Raw genomic sequence first — 17,661 nt, 5'->3', positions numbered from 1 at the left:
ACCCATGTGAGGTGTGAGAAAGATAGAAAGAAATTCCTTGGGCGAGAGATCTTAATCACATACACAGATGGGGAGCTCATCCATTGTGCCTCTGCATGATGTTTACCCAAGCAGTCTGCTCCAGAAGTGAGTCATTGTGACCATATCCCTTTATGGGGCAAAATGTGTCCAGTAATTCCTGCAGAGCATACAAGTCTTCAAGGAGGGTGCCTGTCGCCCCTCTCTCTGTGTGTCTCTGCCTCTTTCCTTCTTTCCATCCAGCCTCCCACGGGAGAATTGAGGGAGAATGAGTCCTCGTGGTCTGTGCAGCTCGATTCAATTGCTGTGGGATCGCAGGAGGAATTTCCCTGTTGCCCTTCTGAATGAGTCACTGTCTCCTCCCGATCAGATTCACTCCCCCCCAAAGCAAACCTTTCTCTCCCCTTGCAGTCTCCCTTCGTGAGAGCAAAGTAACACCTCCCATTTTAATTCGGAAAATAAGCGCTAAAAAGGTAAAGGGACCCCTGACCATTAGGTCCAGTCATGGCTGACTCTGGGGTTGCGGCGCTCATCTCGCTTTACTGGATGAGGGAGCCGGCGTACAGCTTCCGGTCATGTGGCCAGCAGGACTAAGCCGCTTCTGACGAACCAGAGCAGCGCATGGAAACGCCGTTTACCTTCCCGCCGGAGTGGTACCTATTTATCTACTTGCACTTTGACGTGCTTTCAAATTGCTAGGTTGGCAGGAGCAGGGACTGAGCAATGGGAGCTCACCCCGTGGCGGGGATTCGAACCGCCGACCTTCTGATCAGCAAGTCCTAGGCTCTGTGGTTTACCTTCCCGCCGGAGTGGTACCTATTTATCTACTTGCACTTTGACGTGCTTTCAAATTGCTAGGTTGGCAGGAGCAGGGACTGAGCAATGGGAGCTCACCCCGTGGCGGGGATTCGAACCGCCGACCTTCTGATCAGCAAGTCCTAGGCTCTGTGGTTTACCTTCCCGCCGGAGTGGTACCTATTTATCTACTTGCACTTTGACGTGCTTTCAAATTGCTAGGTTGGCAGGAGCAGGGACTGAGCAATGGGAGCTCACCCCGTGGCGGGGATTCGAACCGCCGACCTTCTGATCAGCAAGTCCTAGGCTCTGTGGTTTAACCCACAGCGCCACCCGCTATCAGACCTTAAAAAAAAAAAAAAGCTGTCAGCAGCTTTGGAAAACACTGCCCTTTTGTTATTTGACCCTAATTCCTCTCCCTTTTTTCCGGACCCATTGCACAAGACCCCTCCAGTGCTGTAAAACCTCCGCCCCAATAGATGTCTCTGTGGGGAGGCGAGAAGGTAAACAAGCCTGTGCAAAGTGACTCTCCTTTTTCTCCGCCAGGTCTCCTCTCGTCTTCCGATTTGGGGAGAGAAAAAAGAAGGGAAGGAAGAGGAGAGGGAGAAACTTCAGAAGGATCCAAAACGGAGGAAGATTTGCAGAGAGAGAGAGAGAGAGAGAGAGAGAGGCCTTGGGATGAAAGCCAAAGGAAAGGTGAGGAAAGATTCCCTTGTCACTCCACATTTTGCCTCCTGCATTTGGATCTGCTTGATTCGGATCAGGGGGTGTTTACATTAGGATCCAGGAGCGGAGAAGCAGCCAGCCCCCCCTTGACCCACAGCCCCACTTTCTCGTCTTCTGCACCCGTCACTTTTTCTTGCAAAGCTTTCCCTAATAATATTTTGCCAGCCTTCCCCAAAAAAACCCGTCCTTTTCCCCGTTGGCTTGGACCCTGGCTGGCTGTCCTGGTTGGGTAAGAAGAAGAAGGCAGACAGGACTCGACCCGGTGCTAGGCCACACAAAGACCCCCCACCCACCCATCCCGGTCCTGGGTGCGAGTTCCTTTGCAAGATGGGTGTGTCCAGACTGGCAGGTTTGGCTTACACAGCCCCAGACTCTTTTAACCGGCTGTTAGCACACACTCCTTGGCCTTAAGATAATTTCCATTTACAGTATTTAATTTGTTAAGCCGTCTAACTGGCTCGGTGGGCAGTGCTTTGCATTCAGAAAGTCCTGGGTTCAATTTCCGGTGGGCCTGAGAGAGTCCCGCTCTCTCAAACTCCGGAGGGCTGCTACCAGTCAGTGTAGACAACACTGAACTAAATGGAGCAATTATTGGCTTGGTATAAGGAAGCTTCTCCGTGTTCCTATTCAGTTGGCTCTTTATTCGGAATCATGAGGACTAGAATCTTAAGGTTACTCTTAATAATAATAATAATTTATTTATACCCCGCCCATCTGGCTGGGTTTCCCCAGCCACTCTGGGCGGCTTCCAACAGAATATTAAAATACAATAACCTATTAAACATTAAAAGCTTCCCTAAACAGGGCTGCCTTCAGATGCCTTCTAAAAGTCTGGTAGTTGTTTTTCTGTTTGGCATCTGGTGGGAGGGCGTTCCACAGGGTGGGTGCAACCACCGAGAAGGCCCTCTGCCTGGTTCCCTGTAACTTGGCTTCTCGCAGGGAGGGAACTGCCAGAAGGCCCTCGGATCTGGACCTCAGTGTCTGGGCTGAACAATGGGGGTGGAAACACTCCTTCAGGTATACTGGACCGAGGCTCATTCAGGTATACTGGACCGATTCTTAGGGAGCCCTATGTCAGAGATAGAGGACATGCACTGCATGCGGGAAGTCCAGCCCCCAATGGCATCCCCAGGTGGGGTTGGGAGAGGCCCCTGCAACAGAATTGTGTTTTCAGAATCATGAGGACTAGAGTCCAGCTTTATTTTTAAGGGGAGGGCTGTGGCTCAGTGGTGAGAGCATCTGCTTTGCACACAGAAGGTCCAAGGTCCAGTCCCCATTGGATTCGAACCTGGGGCAACCTAGTCCTAGCCTAACACTAACCATTTCACTGCACTGCCATTTAGCCCTAGAAATGTATTTATCTGTTTATTTGATTTCTATCCTTTGTTTGCTCCCAAAGGAGCCTGCAAAGCGTAACTAATGAAACAATATACAATTAAAGCGCTACAAAATGTAAAGTGGCTAAAGTAAAAATAACAGCAATAATATTCAGAATAGAAACATTGAAGGAGTGAGGAGAGTGCGCAGCCCATAGGTAACCAAGGTTAGCTTGCTGCTGCTTCTTTCCTCCTCCCTCCTCCTCCCTTTTTCCTTGTGTGCCGTGTCTTGCTACCAATCTTTGTAAGCCGCTCAGCTAAAGGGTGGGGGTTAGAATGAATAAATTTTGAGGGAACTGGGTGGGGTGGGGTGGAGAGTTATATGTTGCACCTCCAGCTGAAGGTGGATTTGCACCCATCCTGCTCTCCCCTTCACCTCCCTCCTGGGTTGTTTGAAACCCAGGTCCCAGCCGTTGCCTGGATCCAACCAGGCTGCAGAGCTAAGCTGTTTCCCCAACCCCAACCCCACCCTTAGGACCGGCTTGGCAGCTTCCCTCTTGCAAAAACACCCCACAACAACCACCCCAAAGCTATGCAACAACCACGGCAACTGAGCGTTCAGCTCACTGACGGCTGGCCATTCCCCTCCCTGATGGGGTCGCGTGGGGAGAGGGGAGCAGCTGGCTCTGCCCTCCCCAATTTACCCAGATCCCCAGCTTTCATCTAAAAAGTCAGAGAGCTATAGCAGATCCATGCATTTAAAGTCCATTCATCTCCCATCTGAAGCATGTGACTTCCCCTAAGGAATCCTGGGAAGTGTAGTTTCCAACCTCATCAAGCTCCAGTTCCCAGGATTCTTTGGGGGGAGCCATTCTGTGCTTTCCATTTATGGGCCAGAAAGGAAATATGGTTCTGTCCGATCGGGAGAGGAAAGAACGCTTCCAGCTGAGGGTGGTGGGGTTTCGGAGCCTAATATGGCCCTTGGGACCTCTCCCTGTGGCCCCCGGGGGCACACCCCTCGCCTGCCTCGCTTTGCACCCTCCCAGAGTGCTTTCTTCCTGCTGTAAATACGTCATTCCACCCTGATCATGCCTTTTACATGTTTGGGTGGAGGGGAGAGAGAGAGAGATTATGTATGGAAGCCAGCCTACTGTGCAAAGGTACTCATGGCTCCGCCCACTTTTACCTGTGGCCCCGCCCACCCCAGCATGCGGCCCCTGAAAGCCTGTCTGGAACGGAATTCCACCCTTGCTTGGTCTGGAAAAGCCCAGGCCCAATTTCAGTCCTTGGAGGTGAAAACATACATGGCTTTTAAAGGAATTTCTTCCGTGGAAGCGAGGTGAAGGTGTGTCCAGGTGGAAAAATCCAGGTGTTTCTCTTACCACCCTCTTACCTGCCCCATCTTTTTTTATTGCCAGGATCCTGCCGCCCGGCTGATTTGAAACCCCTCCGGCTGAGCCGCTCTCTCTGCAAAGGCAAGCTGTCAACAACCCGCCAAACTCGCTCTAGAGGCTGAGCAGCGCGTGAGTTGTGGTTGGCGGCGAGGAGAGAAAGCCAATATGCTGGGATGCCTCAGAGCGGAAGGAGAAGCTCAGAGCAGATGAAAATAAGATAGGGGACTGGCTGCCTCTGTTTGCCGTTGCCCAACCTCAAGGACAACAAAAGGAGGGCGAAGGTTTGGAGCCGGTGGGGCAGAGTCCGCCCGACACTTTAGGAAAGCGAATAACAACACACCCAAATAACCTTCGTCTTCTACATCTGTCTTTGCTTTTTTTTAAAAAAAAAAAACTTTTTTTAAAAGGAAAAAACCAGCAAAATCTTTGCATTTTAATCCTATTTTTAACCAGTTTATGGAAATTTACTTCTTTTAACTTCATATATATATATATATATATATATATATATATATATATAGGCGTGGGTTTCTTTGCTTTTTTAAAAAGATTTTTTTTTGTACAAAAAAAGGGAGATTTTTCTTTTTTTAAAAAAAGGATCTTGAAAGATAACAATCCTTTGCGGATCTAGAAGCGGAGAGATTGAGAGGCGGCCGGCGATTGGGTTTCCTGGGTGTTAAATAATTAAATTTTTAAAGCCGAGCTGGAGAGGAGGTGGCGGAATTGATTTCTCCGTGGCCCCCACGAGAAGCAGAAAACGCAAGGGAAAAACCGGCCTGGGGAAAAAAACATCGGTTTCTATTCTCATTTTTATTTCCGCCTCGCATTTTCTCAGCAGTGCCTGACAGCCCCCGAAAACAGCAGACCCCAAATTGCCGTCGTCCCCCACTTTTAAGGTCTTTTAAGGTAGCTTTTGAAAACGTCTAGCAAGATCCGTTTGGGAAACAGTGGATAAATTGAAATAGGAATCTTTTCCCACCCGCTTTTTAAAAAAGTGTTAACGTTTTCTACCACTTGGGAGTAGAAGGCAAGGCGGCGAGGGCAGAGGAATTGTACCTAGCAAACGTTGCATTTTGTCGAGGCGACTAGAAGTTTGCGAATCGCTTATTGATCCGGGGAGAGGGAGAGAGGTTAGTTTCTCCTGCCAAACGCCCGAATCCGTTTTCCTCTTGAGAGGCAGAATCGGAAAGCACATTCAAACTTCAGCAGAAAGCGAGAAGGAAGCCTGTCATTTAGGACTCGATCCGACAGCCAGCCCGTTGGCTCGTCCGCGGTGGATGCTTGGGTTTTTATAAGGAAGGCGGCAGTAGGGGCAGCTCCGAATGGAGCCTGAATTATCCACAGAACCGTCAGCGAAGGGGGAGAATGTGCCAGCCGAACCCCAAACCACCGAGGCCTCACCGGAGGAGCGAGGCGTAGAGGACGTTGGCGCCATGTGTGGCAAGGTGCCCGCCGCAAACGGGCAAGACCAGGAGGAGGCGTCGAAGGCCCCGGCCTGCCAGGAAACCCCCCCGGGGGCCGGGAAGGGAGGCGAAGGGCCGGAACCCAAATCTCTGGAGTCTGCGGAGGCCGGAAAGCCAGATTCCAAAGAGCGTCCAGGAGAGGAGGAACCGCTGGCAAGCGCTGCCTCTTTGCCAAGCATCTCCGACCCGGCTGATGCGCCCCCCGCCACCGCAGAGCAAGCCGGGGAGGCGGCCCCCGAGCCCCGGTCTTCTCCCGCCAGCCACCCCCAGCCCCCCGACTTCTACTGCGTCAAATGGATCAGCTGGAAAGGGGAGAGGACGCCCGTCATCACGCAAAGCGAGAACGGGCCCTGCCCGCTACTGGCCATCATGAACATCCTTTTCTTGCAGTGGAAGGTGAGTAGAGCTTCCAGGGTCAGGGGCAGTCTACCCCCGAAGGCATAAACTCTTTTCTCTAATTCTGTAACAAATTATTGTATTCGGTGAAGGTCCTGTGTGAGTGCCTGGAGGCGGTTGGAGGATGGATGGCGGCTAACAGATTGAGGTTGAATCCTGACAAGACAGAAGTACAGTTTTGGGGGACGGGGCGGGGTGTGTGTGGGGGACTCCCTGGTCCTGAATGGGGTACCTGTGCCCCTGAAGGACCAGGTGCACAGCCTGGGAGTCATTTTGGACTCATAGCTGTCCATGGAGGTGCAGGTTAATTCTGTGTCCAGGGCAGCTGTCTACCAGCTCCACCTGGTACGCAGGATGAGACCCTACCTGACTGTCTCGCCAGAGTGGTGCATGCTCTGGTTATCTCCCGCTGGACTACTGCAATGCGCTCTACGTGGGGCTACCTTCGAAGGTGACCTTGAAACTGCAATTAATCCAGAATGTGGCAGCTAGACTGGTGACTGGGAGCGGCCACTGAGACCGCATAACACCGGTCCTGAGAGGTCTGCATTGGCTCCCAGTATGTTTCCGAGCACAATTCAAAGTGTTGGTGCTGACCTTTAAAGCCCTAAACGGCCTTGGCCCTGTATACCTGAAGGAGTGTCTCCACCCCCATTGTTCAGCCCTGACACTGAGATCCAGTGCCGAGGGCCTTCTGGCGGTTCCCTCACTGTGAGAAGTGAAGCTACAGGGAAGCAGACACAGGGACTTCTCAGTAGTGGCGCCCACCCTGTGGAACGCCCTCCCTTCAGATGTGAAGGAAATAAGTCGCTATCTTATCTTTAAAAGACATTTGAAGGCCTGTTCAGGGATGTTTTTAATATTTAATGCTGTATTGTTTTTAACACTCGATTGGGAGCCGCCCAGAGTGGCTGGGGAAACCCAGCCAGATGGGCGGGGTATAAAATAATAATAATAATAATAATAATAATAATAATAATAATAATAATTACATATCCTTTTGAATTTGAGTTTGTAATCTCTGTTTTGAGTTTGTAATCTCTACTTGAGTTTTCAATCCTTGTCAGAATACATACTTTTGAATGGATTGGTTTTTGTTACAATTGACTTGATTTGTGAGTAGGGACCACTCCCACTACTGAAACTTATATTGGCCTGAGTTCTTGGTGTGCTTTTTTCTTGGTAAAGGTAAAGGGACCCCTGACCATTAGGTCCAGTCATGGCCGACTCTGGGGTTGCGGCGCTCATCTTGCTTTATTGGCCGAGGGAGCCGGCTTACAGCTTCCGGGTCATGTGGCCAGCATGGCTAAGCTGCTTCTGGCGAACCAGAGCAGCGCACGGAAATGCTGTTTACCTTCCCGCCGGAGCGGTACCTATTTATCTACTTGCACTTCGTGCTTTCGAACTGCTAGGTTGGCAGGAGCAGGGACCGAGCAACGGGAGCTCACCCCGCCACAGGGATTCGAACCGCCGACCTTCTGATCGGCAAGTCTTAGGCTCTGTGGTTTAACCCAAGGGCCACCTGCGTCCCCTTTTTTCTTGGTATATACCCCCGAATGTGGGCATTTGGAGGGAGGAGGGGGCGCACACAGGGCAAGACGGGCTGATCCTCTTTGCAAAATGTCCTTCATCCTCCCAAATCGCTTCTCTCTCTTTTTCTCTCTTTCTCCCTTTTCAGGTGAAACTGCCTCCCCAGAAGGAGGTGATCACTTCCGACGAGCTGATGGCTCACCTTGGTAAGTGTCAGGATGCGGCCGCCATCGTTTTCACATTTCCTGAGGGCTGGGGTTGTGTTTTTTTGGAGGGGGGTTCTGGGTACTAGACAAAGGGCCACCTACCGTATTTTCCGCTCCATAAGACGCACTTTTTTCTTCCTAAAAAGTAAGGGGGAATGTCTGTGCATCTTATGGTGCAAATGCGTGGTCCCTGGAGCTGAATTGCCCAGGGGCAAAAAGCAGATCATGCTTTTTTTGTTGTTGAAACAAAGCCACTGATCATTTGCCGATCGGGGAGAGAGATAAGGAACGCTAGAGATAAAGGAGGCTGCCTGGGAGGGGGGAGGTAAAAGCCCATGGATCCTCAGGATTTTTACATTGGGCCACCCCAAATTCACCATCAGATCACATAGCATGTCCGTGGCTACAGCCTGCACCAAAAAAAAAAATCACGCACCCACTGTTTTCTGGGGCTGCAATGGTGCAAAAATGTGGTTACAAAGCACAGATCCACATGGATCCTCAGGATTTTTGCATTGGGTCACCCCAAATTCGCCATCAGATCACATATCTGTGGCCACAGCATGAACCACAAAAATCATACATCCACTGTTGTGTTCAGAATATTTTTTTTCTTGTTTTCCTCCTCTAAAAACTGGGTGCGTCTTATGGTCAGGTGCGTCTTATGGAGCGAAAAATACGGTAATTCCCCCACCCCTGTGAAGCTGCCTTTGTACAGAGTGAGATCATTTGGTACCGGGGTGAAGAAACCTGTTTTTCGTTTTTGTTTTTGCTCAAGGGCCGTTTTCCGCTTCCGGGCAAGGTTCAGGGGCCGCATGCCGCTGGTGGGCGGGGCCAGAGGCCAAAGTGGGCGGAGCAACAAAGGCGGCTGCTTACCTTTGCGTAGTCAGCATTCTTCTCTATGCAGGCTTGTATTCAAGCAAGTTACAGATCTGCCAGAAGGGACAGGCTTAAGTTAGCCCTGTCTTTTAATCGCAGCGGGTCTGATCCGCGTCGGACTAGCGTTGGACGCAACCCTGAATGTTGGCAGATCCAGGGCAGGCGAAAGGAAGGACTTCTTCCCAAAACGCGTTGCTAAACAGTGGAACTCCCTGCCACTGGAGGCAGTCTTATCTAGATTCCTAGGTTACCGGAGGCGTTTTTGAGCACTGTGAGAACAGGAGGCTGGACTGGGTGGGCCCCCTTTGGCCTGTTCCAGCAATGGCGCCCTTCTTACATTCTTAATGAAAAAGGTCTATTTTCTATTTTCTCTCTATGCCAGGTGACTGCATCCTGTCCATCAAGCCCCAAAAACAGTCGGAAGCACTCCAGCTCAACTTTCAGCAAGTGAGTTCCTTTCTTTCCCCGCTTCTCTCATTCTCCCTCCCTCTCTCTCTCTCCTTCTCTCTCCCCCTTTGGGCTCCCCCAAGGCACTCGGCAGGTCTCTGTTTATTGTAATAACCTGCTGAGAACATTTGCAATCTGCCCTGTACCCAAAGCTCCCGCTGCAGAGAATACGTGCGCATTAAAACCAAACAATGGCACACCAAGAAGCATCTTGCGCTTAACCACGTACCGTCGTAAAAACAGCAGGCTAAGGGAGCCGCCAGTTTGCCCCAGCAGCCAGCAGCGCCTTTTGCTCTCCCTTCGGAGAATGAGATCAGGATACCAAGGGAGCTGAGTGCTAGGTCAGACCCAGCAGGGCTCCTCTTTGGTGGTAAGGACTGGAACCTCCATGGGAAGGAGCAGCCTACCTCTAAAAACTGCATTCAGAGGATACTGCCCTCACTGCGGACGGCTGTCCCGCAGGTCGTTGCCGAAAGGAGAACGCTGAGTTCCTCGTGGCCGGATCCAGCGAGGGCACAATCCCTTACAAGTAATACTATAACACCGGTCTTGAAAGACCTACACTGGCTCCCAGTAGGTTTCCGAGCACAATTCAAAGTGTTGGTGCTGACCTTGAAAGCCCTAAACGGCCTTGGCCCAGTATATCTGAAGGAGCGTCTCCACCTCCATCGTTCAGCCTGGACACCGAGGTCCAGCGCCGAGGGCCTTCTGGCGGTTCCCTCATTGCGAGAAGCCAAGTTACAGGGAACCAGGCAGAGGGCCTTCTCGGTGGTGGCACCCGCCCTGTGGAACACCCTCCCACCAGATGTCAAAGAAAGATAACTACCAGACTTTCAGAAGACATCTGAAGGCAGCCCTGTTTAGGGAAGCTTTTAATGTTTAATAGGTTATTGTTTTTTAGTGTTCTGTTGGAAGCCGCCCAGAGTGGCTGGGGAAACCCAGCCAGATGGGCGGGATATAAATAATAAATTATTATTATTATCTCTGATTAACTCATTTGTTTATTGATGGCGTTTCTGCCCCAGCTTTCCCCCCAAAGAGCTCAAGGCGGTGGTGGTACACGTGGTTCTCCCCCTCATTTAATCCCCACAACGACCTTGAGAGAGACAGCGGCCCTGTGGATGGATTCGAACCCTGGTCTCCCAGAGTTGAGGTTCCTTATCCCTACCCCCCAAAAAATGCAGGCTTTCCCAGCTAGACTTTGTTCCATCCCCCAATTTCAAAAATACCCAGCATGCCCTTCTTCCTCTCCTGCCGCGGACAGAACGTCAACGACGCCATGACGGTTCTGCCCAAACTCTCCACGGGGCTGGATGTCAACGTGAGGTTCACGGGAGTCGCCGATTTCGAGTACACCCCCGAGTGCATCGTCTTTGACCTTCTCAACATGCCTCTCTATCACGGCTGGTTGGTGGACCCACAGGTGAGATGCTTTCTCTTTTCTTCTATCCGCACGCCATCGCTTCCTAGGAGCTGAACTTGCAAGTGGTCAGCGTCCGAGATGCTGCCAAAGGTGTCTTTGAGAGTTCGCGAGCCGAATCTCTCCAGTCTGAGAAGCGTAAATGGCACCCGCCGTTCAGCCAGTGCCGGATTTACGTACAGTCATACCTCATGTTTGCTTCATGTTACATTTTTTCAGGTTGCGCCCCGCGGCAACCCGGAAGTACCAGAAAGGGTTACTTCCGGGTTTCGCCGCTTGCGCATGTGCAGACGCGCAAAATGATGTCGCGCACGTGCACAGAAGCGGCGAATCGCAACCTGCGCGTGCACAGACGCGCCACTGCGGGTTGTGTTCCTTTCATGTTGCGAACAGGCCTCCGGAACGGATCCCGTTCGCAACCAGAGGTACCACTGTATAAGCTAAACAAGCTATAGCTTAGGGCCCCACTCTCTTGGGGGCCCCCAAAAAAATCAAAGGAAAAAAACACCTGGATGTTCCAAAATACAAGATATAAAACAAATAAAATAAAACCCACATACAGCAACAGTGTTTTGTGCTGTGTAGGCTCCTATTTGTTATGTGCAAATGGCTTTAGATCCCTATTAGGTCCATAAATTACCATGTAGCATATATTCAACATGAAAAAACAGCGCCCATTTGTTGTTGACAAAGGACAGCTGGACATATAAAGGGCCTCATTGCCTTCAGCAGCTGAGGGCTTCATTAAACCTATATCCAGCCCTGCGTTCAGCCATCCCCAGCTGTTGAGAAATTGAATTGCAATCTGCATTTCTAATTGAAATGTTAAAAATAATAATTGAAATTTAAACATTTTAAATTCTAAATTGGGGTGTCCTGTGACAACCACCCACCCAGATGTTTGTTGAATTACAACTTCCATCACCTCCAACCATTGGCCAGGTGGGCTGGGGCTGATGGGAAACTGAGTCCAGCACTGCCTCAGGCCCCCATTCCTGACCTAAGTCTAAGATAATGAGAACAAGGCAATGTCTTCCCAACACCACCACGATCAGTTCCACTGGAGCCCAATGGGCTTCATACATTTCTTTATTCCGTTTATTTATCTCATTCTTCCTCTCCCTGCAATATGGGTGGGTGTGGGGAAACTGGGAGTTTGGTGGCCGAACTGGGATTTGAACCTGCCTCTCGGCTGTCGACACCCCTTGCGCCGTGGACTCCCAGACTCCAGCTCAGAACCTGTTTCTCCCCACCCCAGATACCAGAGGTGGCCCAGGCCGTCAGCAAGCTGACCTACAACCAGTTGGTGGAGAAGATCATCACCTGCAAACACTCGAGCGACCCTAATCTGGTGACGGAAGGTGAGGCCCGTCTGCCTGGGCTCGTTCACACAGTCAAGGTCCAGGGGTAACTGTTACCTGGAGGTGGGGTTGTCATCAGCCTAGAGGTGGAGGCCAATACAGTAGTACCTTGGGTTACATACACTTCAGGTTACATATGCTTCAGGTTACAGACTCCACTAACCCAGAAATAATGCCTCGGGTTAAGAACTTTGCTTCAGGATGAAAACAGAAATCGCGCGGCAGCAGCGGGAGGCCCCATTAGCTAAAGAGGTGCTTCAGGTTAAGAACAGACCTCCGGAATGAATTAAGTATGTAACCAGAGGTACCACTGTAAATAAGATCTGATTTGTGCTCGCTTCGGCAGCGCATATGCTAAAATGGGAATGATACAGAGAAGATTAGCATGGCCCCTGTGCAAGGAAAAATAAAATAAGATCTGATTTACAGAGACTAGCAGCAGGGCCTGCTTGGTGGTAGTTTCACACTTGCAGAAACGTGCTTTCCAAGCCTCGTCTCTCATGGTTTCCACCTCAGGAGACCTCTCTGCTTCAGCAAAGGCCTTTTAACCACCTCTGAGCTATTAGACACCTATTTTGAACAACTGTTAAATGTATATACAGTGGAACCTCAGTTGTCAAACGTAATCCATTCTGGAAGACCGTTCGACTTCCAAAACGTTTGACAACGTAAGTATTCACCTCCGGGTCATCGGTGTTCGAAAGCCGAAACGTTTGAATTCTGAAGCGTTCAACAACCGAGGTTCCACTGTATATTTCTTGTATCATTTACAACCACTGAAATTTTGAATTCTTTTAAACCGTACCTACGGGATTGCCTCTCCCGGTATGCCCCACGGAGGACCTTAAGGTCCACAAATGACAACACTTTGGAGGTCCCAGGTCACAAGGTGGTTAGGTTGGTCTCAACTAGGGCCAGGGTCTTTTCATCAGTCGATCACTATCACGCTTTGCCTGCATTTCGCCTCATCTTTGCTTCTTCTCCTCCCTGTTCCATCGCAACGCCCCTCGCCCCTCGCAGGCCTGATTGCAGAGCAGTTCTTGGAGTCCACGGCCTCTCAGCTGACCTACCACGGCCTCTGCGAGCTGACGTCCACGGTCAAGGAAGGCGAACTGAGCGTCTTCTTCAGGAACAACCACTTCAGCACCATGATCAAGCACAAGGTACCCGCCCCGCAGGGCTGTTGTTGTTTTTTAAGAAAGGTGGGTGATGTCCAGGGCTGGGCAGGGGAGGAGCAATGGTGGAGACGGCCTCCCCATCCGGACCCTTCCAGGGAGGAGGGAAAGGAAGACAATATAGCTTTACAACAAGGATTTGAGGGAGGTCGCAGCTCAAGGGCAGAGGAGGGGGAAAGCTGGGAAATCGTGGGACAACCAGAACAACACCCAGCTGACACACTGTCATTAGAAAGCATTCCAGACCCTCCATCTCCCAGAACTTACAGATTTGAAAGTAAGGGACCAGCAGCCTCGAATATAAGGGATCAGCAGCCCAAATAAGGGATTTTCCAAGCACAGGTGTGTTCAACTTCTGAGCCCCTCCGAGCCAAAGGCAGAAAGCCCAGCCGGCAGCCAAACGAAGCCTCAAGCGGTGGTTCCCACAGCGCAGCAACCCGGCAAAGGGGATGCAGCAAGGAAAACCACCGTCTCCTCTCCGCTGGGAAGCGCTGAGCAAAGGCGAGTCCCCAGACAACGCGGCCAATTTGATCGGCACAAGGCATGCAAGCTCCACCCCCCAGTCGTTCTCAGACTCCTTATTGGGTGAGCAACGCAGCCAAGCAACACAGTTGGAGACTCCCTCCTCCCTGGCCGGCAAGGAGGGGGGGAGAGGAGCTTCTTCCTTTGAAACCCGGGAAATTTAAGGGGCATCATCAATAAGGGAAAGCAGCAGGACACAGTGCTGGGATAAGGGACTGTCCCACCAAATAAGGGACAGTTGACAGCTATGCCAAGTATTGTTCCCCGCACACACACACACACACACACACACCCAGCTTGAAGCAAAACAAACTGACATTTTTAAGCAGGTCACGTGCCGATTTACCGCCATCCTGCCTCCGAATTAACCAGAGCCTGTTTGTTTTCTCTCCCTGCTCCGTCTCCAGAGCCACTTGTACCTCCTGGTGACCGACCAGGGCTTCCTCCACGAGGAGCAGGTCGCCTGGGAGAGCCTGCACAACGTGGACGGGGACAGCTGCTTCTGCGACGCAGAGTTCCACCTCAGCCACGCCCTGGGCAAGGAGGCAGCAGGCGGTTCCCCACAAGAGCAGCACCTCAACCAGAGACAGGTGGACCAGGTGAGAGCAGGGGCCAGCGAGGCAAGACCATGCGGGGCATAAGGGCTGCCCCGGTTCACCCAATCAGTTGAAAGGGGAGGCTTTTTAGCCAATGGTAAGCAACCTTCTCGGGACACGGGTGGGCTGTGGATAAAACCACAGAGCCTAGGACTTGCCAATCAGAAGGTCGGAGGTTCAAATCCCCACGACGGGGTGAGCTCCCGTTGCTCGGTCCCTGCTCCTGCCAACCTAGCAGTTCGAAAGCATGCCAGTGCAAGTAGATAAATAGGTACCACTCTGGCGGGAAGGTAAACGGCGATTCCATGCACTGCTCTGGTTCACCAGAAGCGGCTTAGTCATGCTGGCCACATGACATGGAAGCTGTACGCCGGCTCCCTCGGCCAGGAAAGCGAGATGAGAGCCACAACCTCAGAGTCGGCCATGACTGGACCTAATGGTCAGGGGTCCCTTTACCTTTTAAGCAACCTTCTCACCCTCCGTGCTGATTGGAGCCAATCAAAGCGAAAGGAGCTGATCCAGCCACTGAGGACGGGCTCAGAGTGTCCCTCTGGCTAAGGGGGAAAAAGAGGAGTTGTTCTGCGTGTTCCAAGCTAAGCATTTAGGAGCACTGAAAATGCAATGCTTCCGTTTCAAGAGAACGGTGGCCGGGTTCTGCTGCGTGCAAATGTAATAATAATAATAATAAGGACTTGAAACACTCCACATCCTATGTATGTACAAAGGAAATAGTTCCTTCCTTTTCTTTACATTTCCAACATTTATTACTTATTTTATACATTTTTAGCTAATTTTACAGGTGCAATATACTACCTATACATCATTTTCATCACATTTTCTTTCAGAGCATTGCATGCAGTAAATTTTAATCCTTCCTTCCATTGTTGTTGTTTAGTCGTTTAGTCGTGTCCGCCTCTTTGTGATCCCCTGGACCAGAGCACGCCAGGCACCTCTGTATTCCACTGCCTCCTGCAGTTTGGTCAAACTCATGCTGGTAGCTTCGAGAACACTGTCCCACCATCTCGTTCTCCGTCGTCCCCTTCTCCTTGTGCCCTCCATCTTCCCCAACATCAGGGTCTTTTCCAGGGAGTCTTCTCTTCTCATGAGATGGCCAAAGTACTGGAGCCCCAGCTTCAGGATCTGTCCTTCCAGTGAGCACTCAGGGCTGATTTCCTTCAGAATGGAGAGGTTTGATCTTCTTGCAGTCCATGGGACTCTCAAGAGTCTCCTCCAGCACCAGAATTCAAAAGCATCCATTCTTCGGCCATCAGCCTTCTTTATGGTCCAGCTCTCACTTCCATACATCACTACTGGGAAAACCATAGCTTTAACTAAACTGACCTTTGTTGGCAAGGTGATGTCTCTGCTTCTCAAGATGCTGTCTAGGCCTGTCATTGCCCTTCTCCCAAGAAGCAGGCGTCTTTTAATTTCGTGGCTGCTGTCACCTTCCATAGTTTCCCCCAATCTTTTAACTATATATTATACCCAAAATCTTTGGCGTGTTGCGAATAAAATAAAATTAAGATGGAAGAAGAAAATGAAACCAGAGGGTAGGAATTCGAAGGAGGTGTGTGTGCCATGCTCTGAGTTCACATCCACCAACTCTTTCTCTCTCCTTCCTTCCTTCCTCCCTTCCTTCCTTCCTTCTTCCATAGGACTACATGATCGCCTTGTCTCTGCAACAGCAGCAAGGGGGACCCGCGCTCAGCGACTTAGAGCTTGCCCAGCAGCTGCAGCAGGAGGAATATCAGCAGCAGCAGCAGCCGCCGCCGGCCGCGGCCCCCCCAGCACAGGTAACGTCCCCCCAACTCCCCCCAACCCCTGTGTACGCAGCATGGCCAGCGGTCAGGGGTAGATTTAGGTAGACCCCAGCAGCATCTGCAGGGCCATAGACCTGCCATAAACAGCTCTATTACAGACCACCAGCTGCTCATGACAGGGACACGGGTGGCGCTGTGGGTTAAACCACAGAGCCTAGGGCTTGCCGATCAGAAGGTCGGCGATTCGAATCCCTGTGACGGGGTGAGCTCCCGTTGCTCGGTCCCTGCTCCTGCCAACCTAGCAGCTCGAAAGCACGTCAAAGTGCAAGTAGATCAATAGGTACCACTCCGGCGGGAAGGTAAACGGCCTTTCCGTGCGCTGCTCTGGTTCGCCAGAAGTGGCTTAGTCCTGCTGGCCACATGACCCAGAAGCTGTATACCGGCTCCCTCGGCCAATAAAGCGAGATGAGCGCCGCAACCCCAGAGTTGGTCACGACTGGACCTAATGGTCAGGGGTCACTTTACCTTTATCTAGCTGCTTGTGATAAGAGCTGCTATTTAAAAATAGGTGCCTGGTTTGGGGGGGGTGTTTCCACCCCTTCTCCCTCCCTATCGCCCTTTCCTTGTGTGTCGCGAGTTTTAGATATTATTATTATTACTGGTATAGCACAGGTATAACACAGCCAACAATAGCCTTTTCCTTCTACTTCTCCTAATAATAATAATAATAATTTATTATTTGTACCCCACCCATCTGGCTGGGTTTCCCCAGCCACTCTGGGCGGCTTCCAACAGAACACTAAAATACACTAAGATGTCACACATTAAAAACTTCCCATGTCCAATCCTCTTTTAAAACCATCCAGATTGGCTGCCTCATGTGGAAGTGAGTTCCACAGTTTAACCGCAGCAAGAAGAGCTTTGTCTTCGCTGAATCTCCCAGCCTCCCTTGAGTGTGTCCCTATTGATATCCAGTATCGCGAGAGAGGGAGGAAAAGTGTTCCACGTCTGACAAAATCTCCCATTCCTTAACACGCCCCCTTTCTCCTCTTCCCTCCTTTTAGGGGAGGACTCCGCCACCCTCCCGCCCCTCCGGAGAGCGCAGGCCGCGCCAGAAGCAGGATTCGGACTGCGTCGTCCTGTAACGCCAAGCCGCGGGTGGCCCAAAGCACCCGTTTCCCAGCCGACTGAAGTCTGCCGCGGAGAAGGACCCTCTTCTTCTATACGCCTCTTGTTCCGTTTTTTTAAAAAGACTGCTGTTTTTAAAAAGTCTCCCCCTTCTGGGGCTGAAACCAAAATTAAAAGGGAAAAAAGAGAGAAACTAACCTTTGGGGTGGCGAAAACCCCGGCAAACTCGTCTTCTCCAGAGTCTTTATCTTCTCCTCTCCCCACCCCACAAGTAGGGAGGGGGCCCTGTCTATCATTCAATGGGAATTGATAAGAGAGCAGTTTGGTTGCGGGTGCAGTTGATTGGAGATGATCTTCCCACGCCAGGCAGAGAAACAAGCCGGACTTGCCTTCTAAAGCCCCCTTCTTGGACTCCAACTCTCATCATCCCTTGCTGTCAGCCCTGCTGGCTTCTGGGGGTTGGAGTCCAACAACATCTGTCCCCCCCCACACACACTCTCCTCTAGGGGCTGGGGCTGATGGGGACTGG

At 51.1% G+C, this 17,661-nt stretch overlaps 1 protein-coding gene and 1 pseudogene across 1 annotated transcript; both read left to right on the top strand.

Moving 5' to 3' along the window:
• Positions 1–1,465: 1,465 nt before the first annotated feature.
• On the top strand, positions 1,466–17,357 carry MINDY1 (MINDY lysine 48 deubiquitinase 1). Its single transcript, XM_028709441.2, has 10 exons — positions 1,466–1,509; positions 4,274–6,108; positions 7,787–7,844; positions 9,106–9,170; positions 10,435–10,593; positions 11,849–11,951; positions 12,972–13,114; positions 14,056–14,247; positions 15,900–16,037; positions 17,069–17,357. Exons 2-10 carry the CDS (start codon positions 5,572–5,574, stop codon positions 17,147–17,149), a joined length of 1,476 nt encoding a protein of 491 aa, XP_028565274.2. The 5' UTR covers positions 1,466–1,509; positions 4,274–5,571; the 3' UTR covers positions 17,150–17,357.
• Positions 12,282–12,377, top strand: LOC114587254 (U6 spliceosomal RNA; annotated as a pseudogene).
• Positions 17,358–17,661: the final 304 nt, after the last annotated feature.

The sequence above is a fragment of the Podarcis muralis genome, chromosome 16, assembly GCF_964188315.1.
Source record: "Podarcis muralis chromosome 16, rPodMur119.hap1.1, whole genome shotgun sequence".
NCBI lineage: Eukaryota > Metazoa > Chordata > Lepidosauria > Squamata > Lacertidae > Podarcis > Podarcis muralis.
Note: the sequence above shows the minus strand (reverse complement) of the source record. Positions and strands in the feature narration are given on the sequence as shown.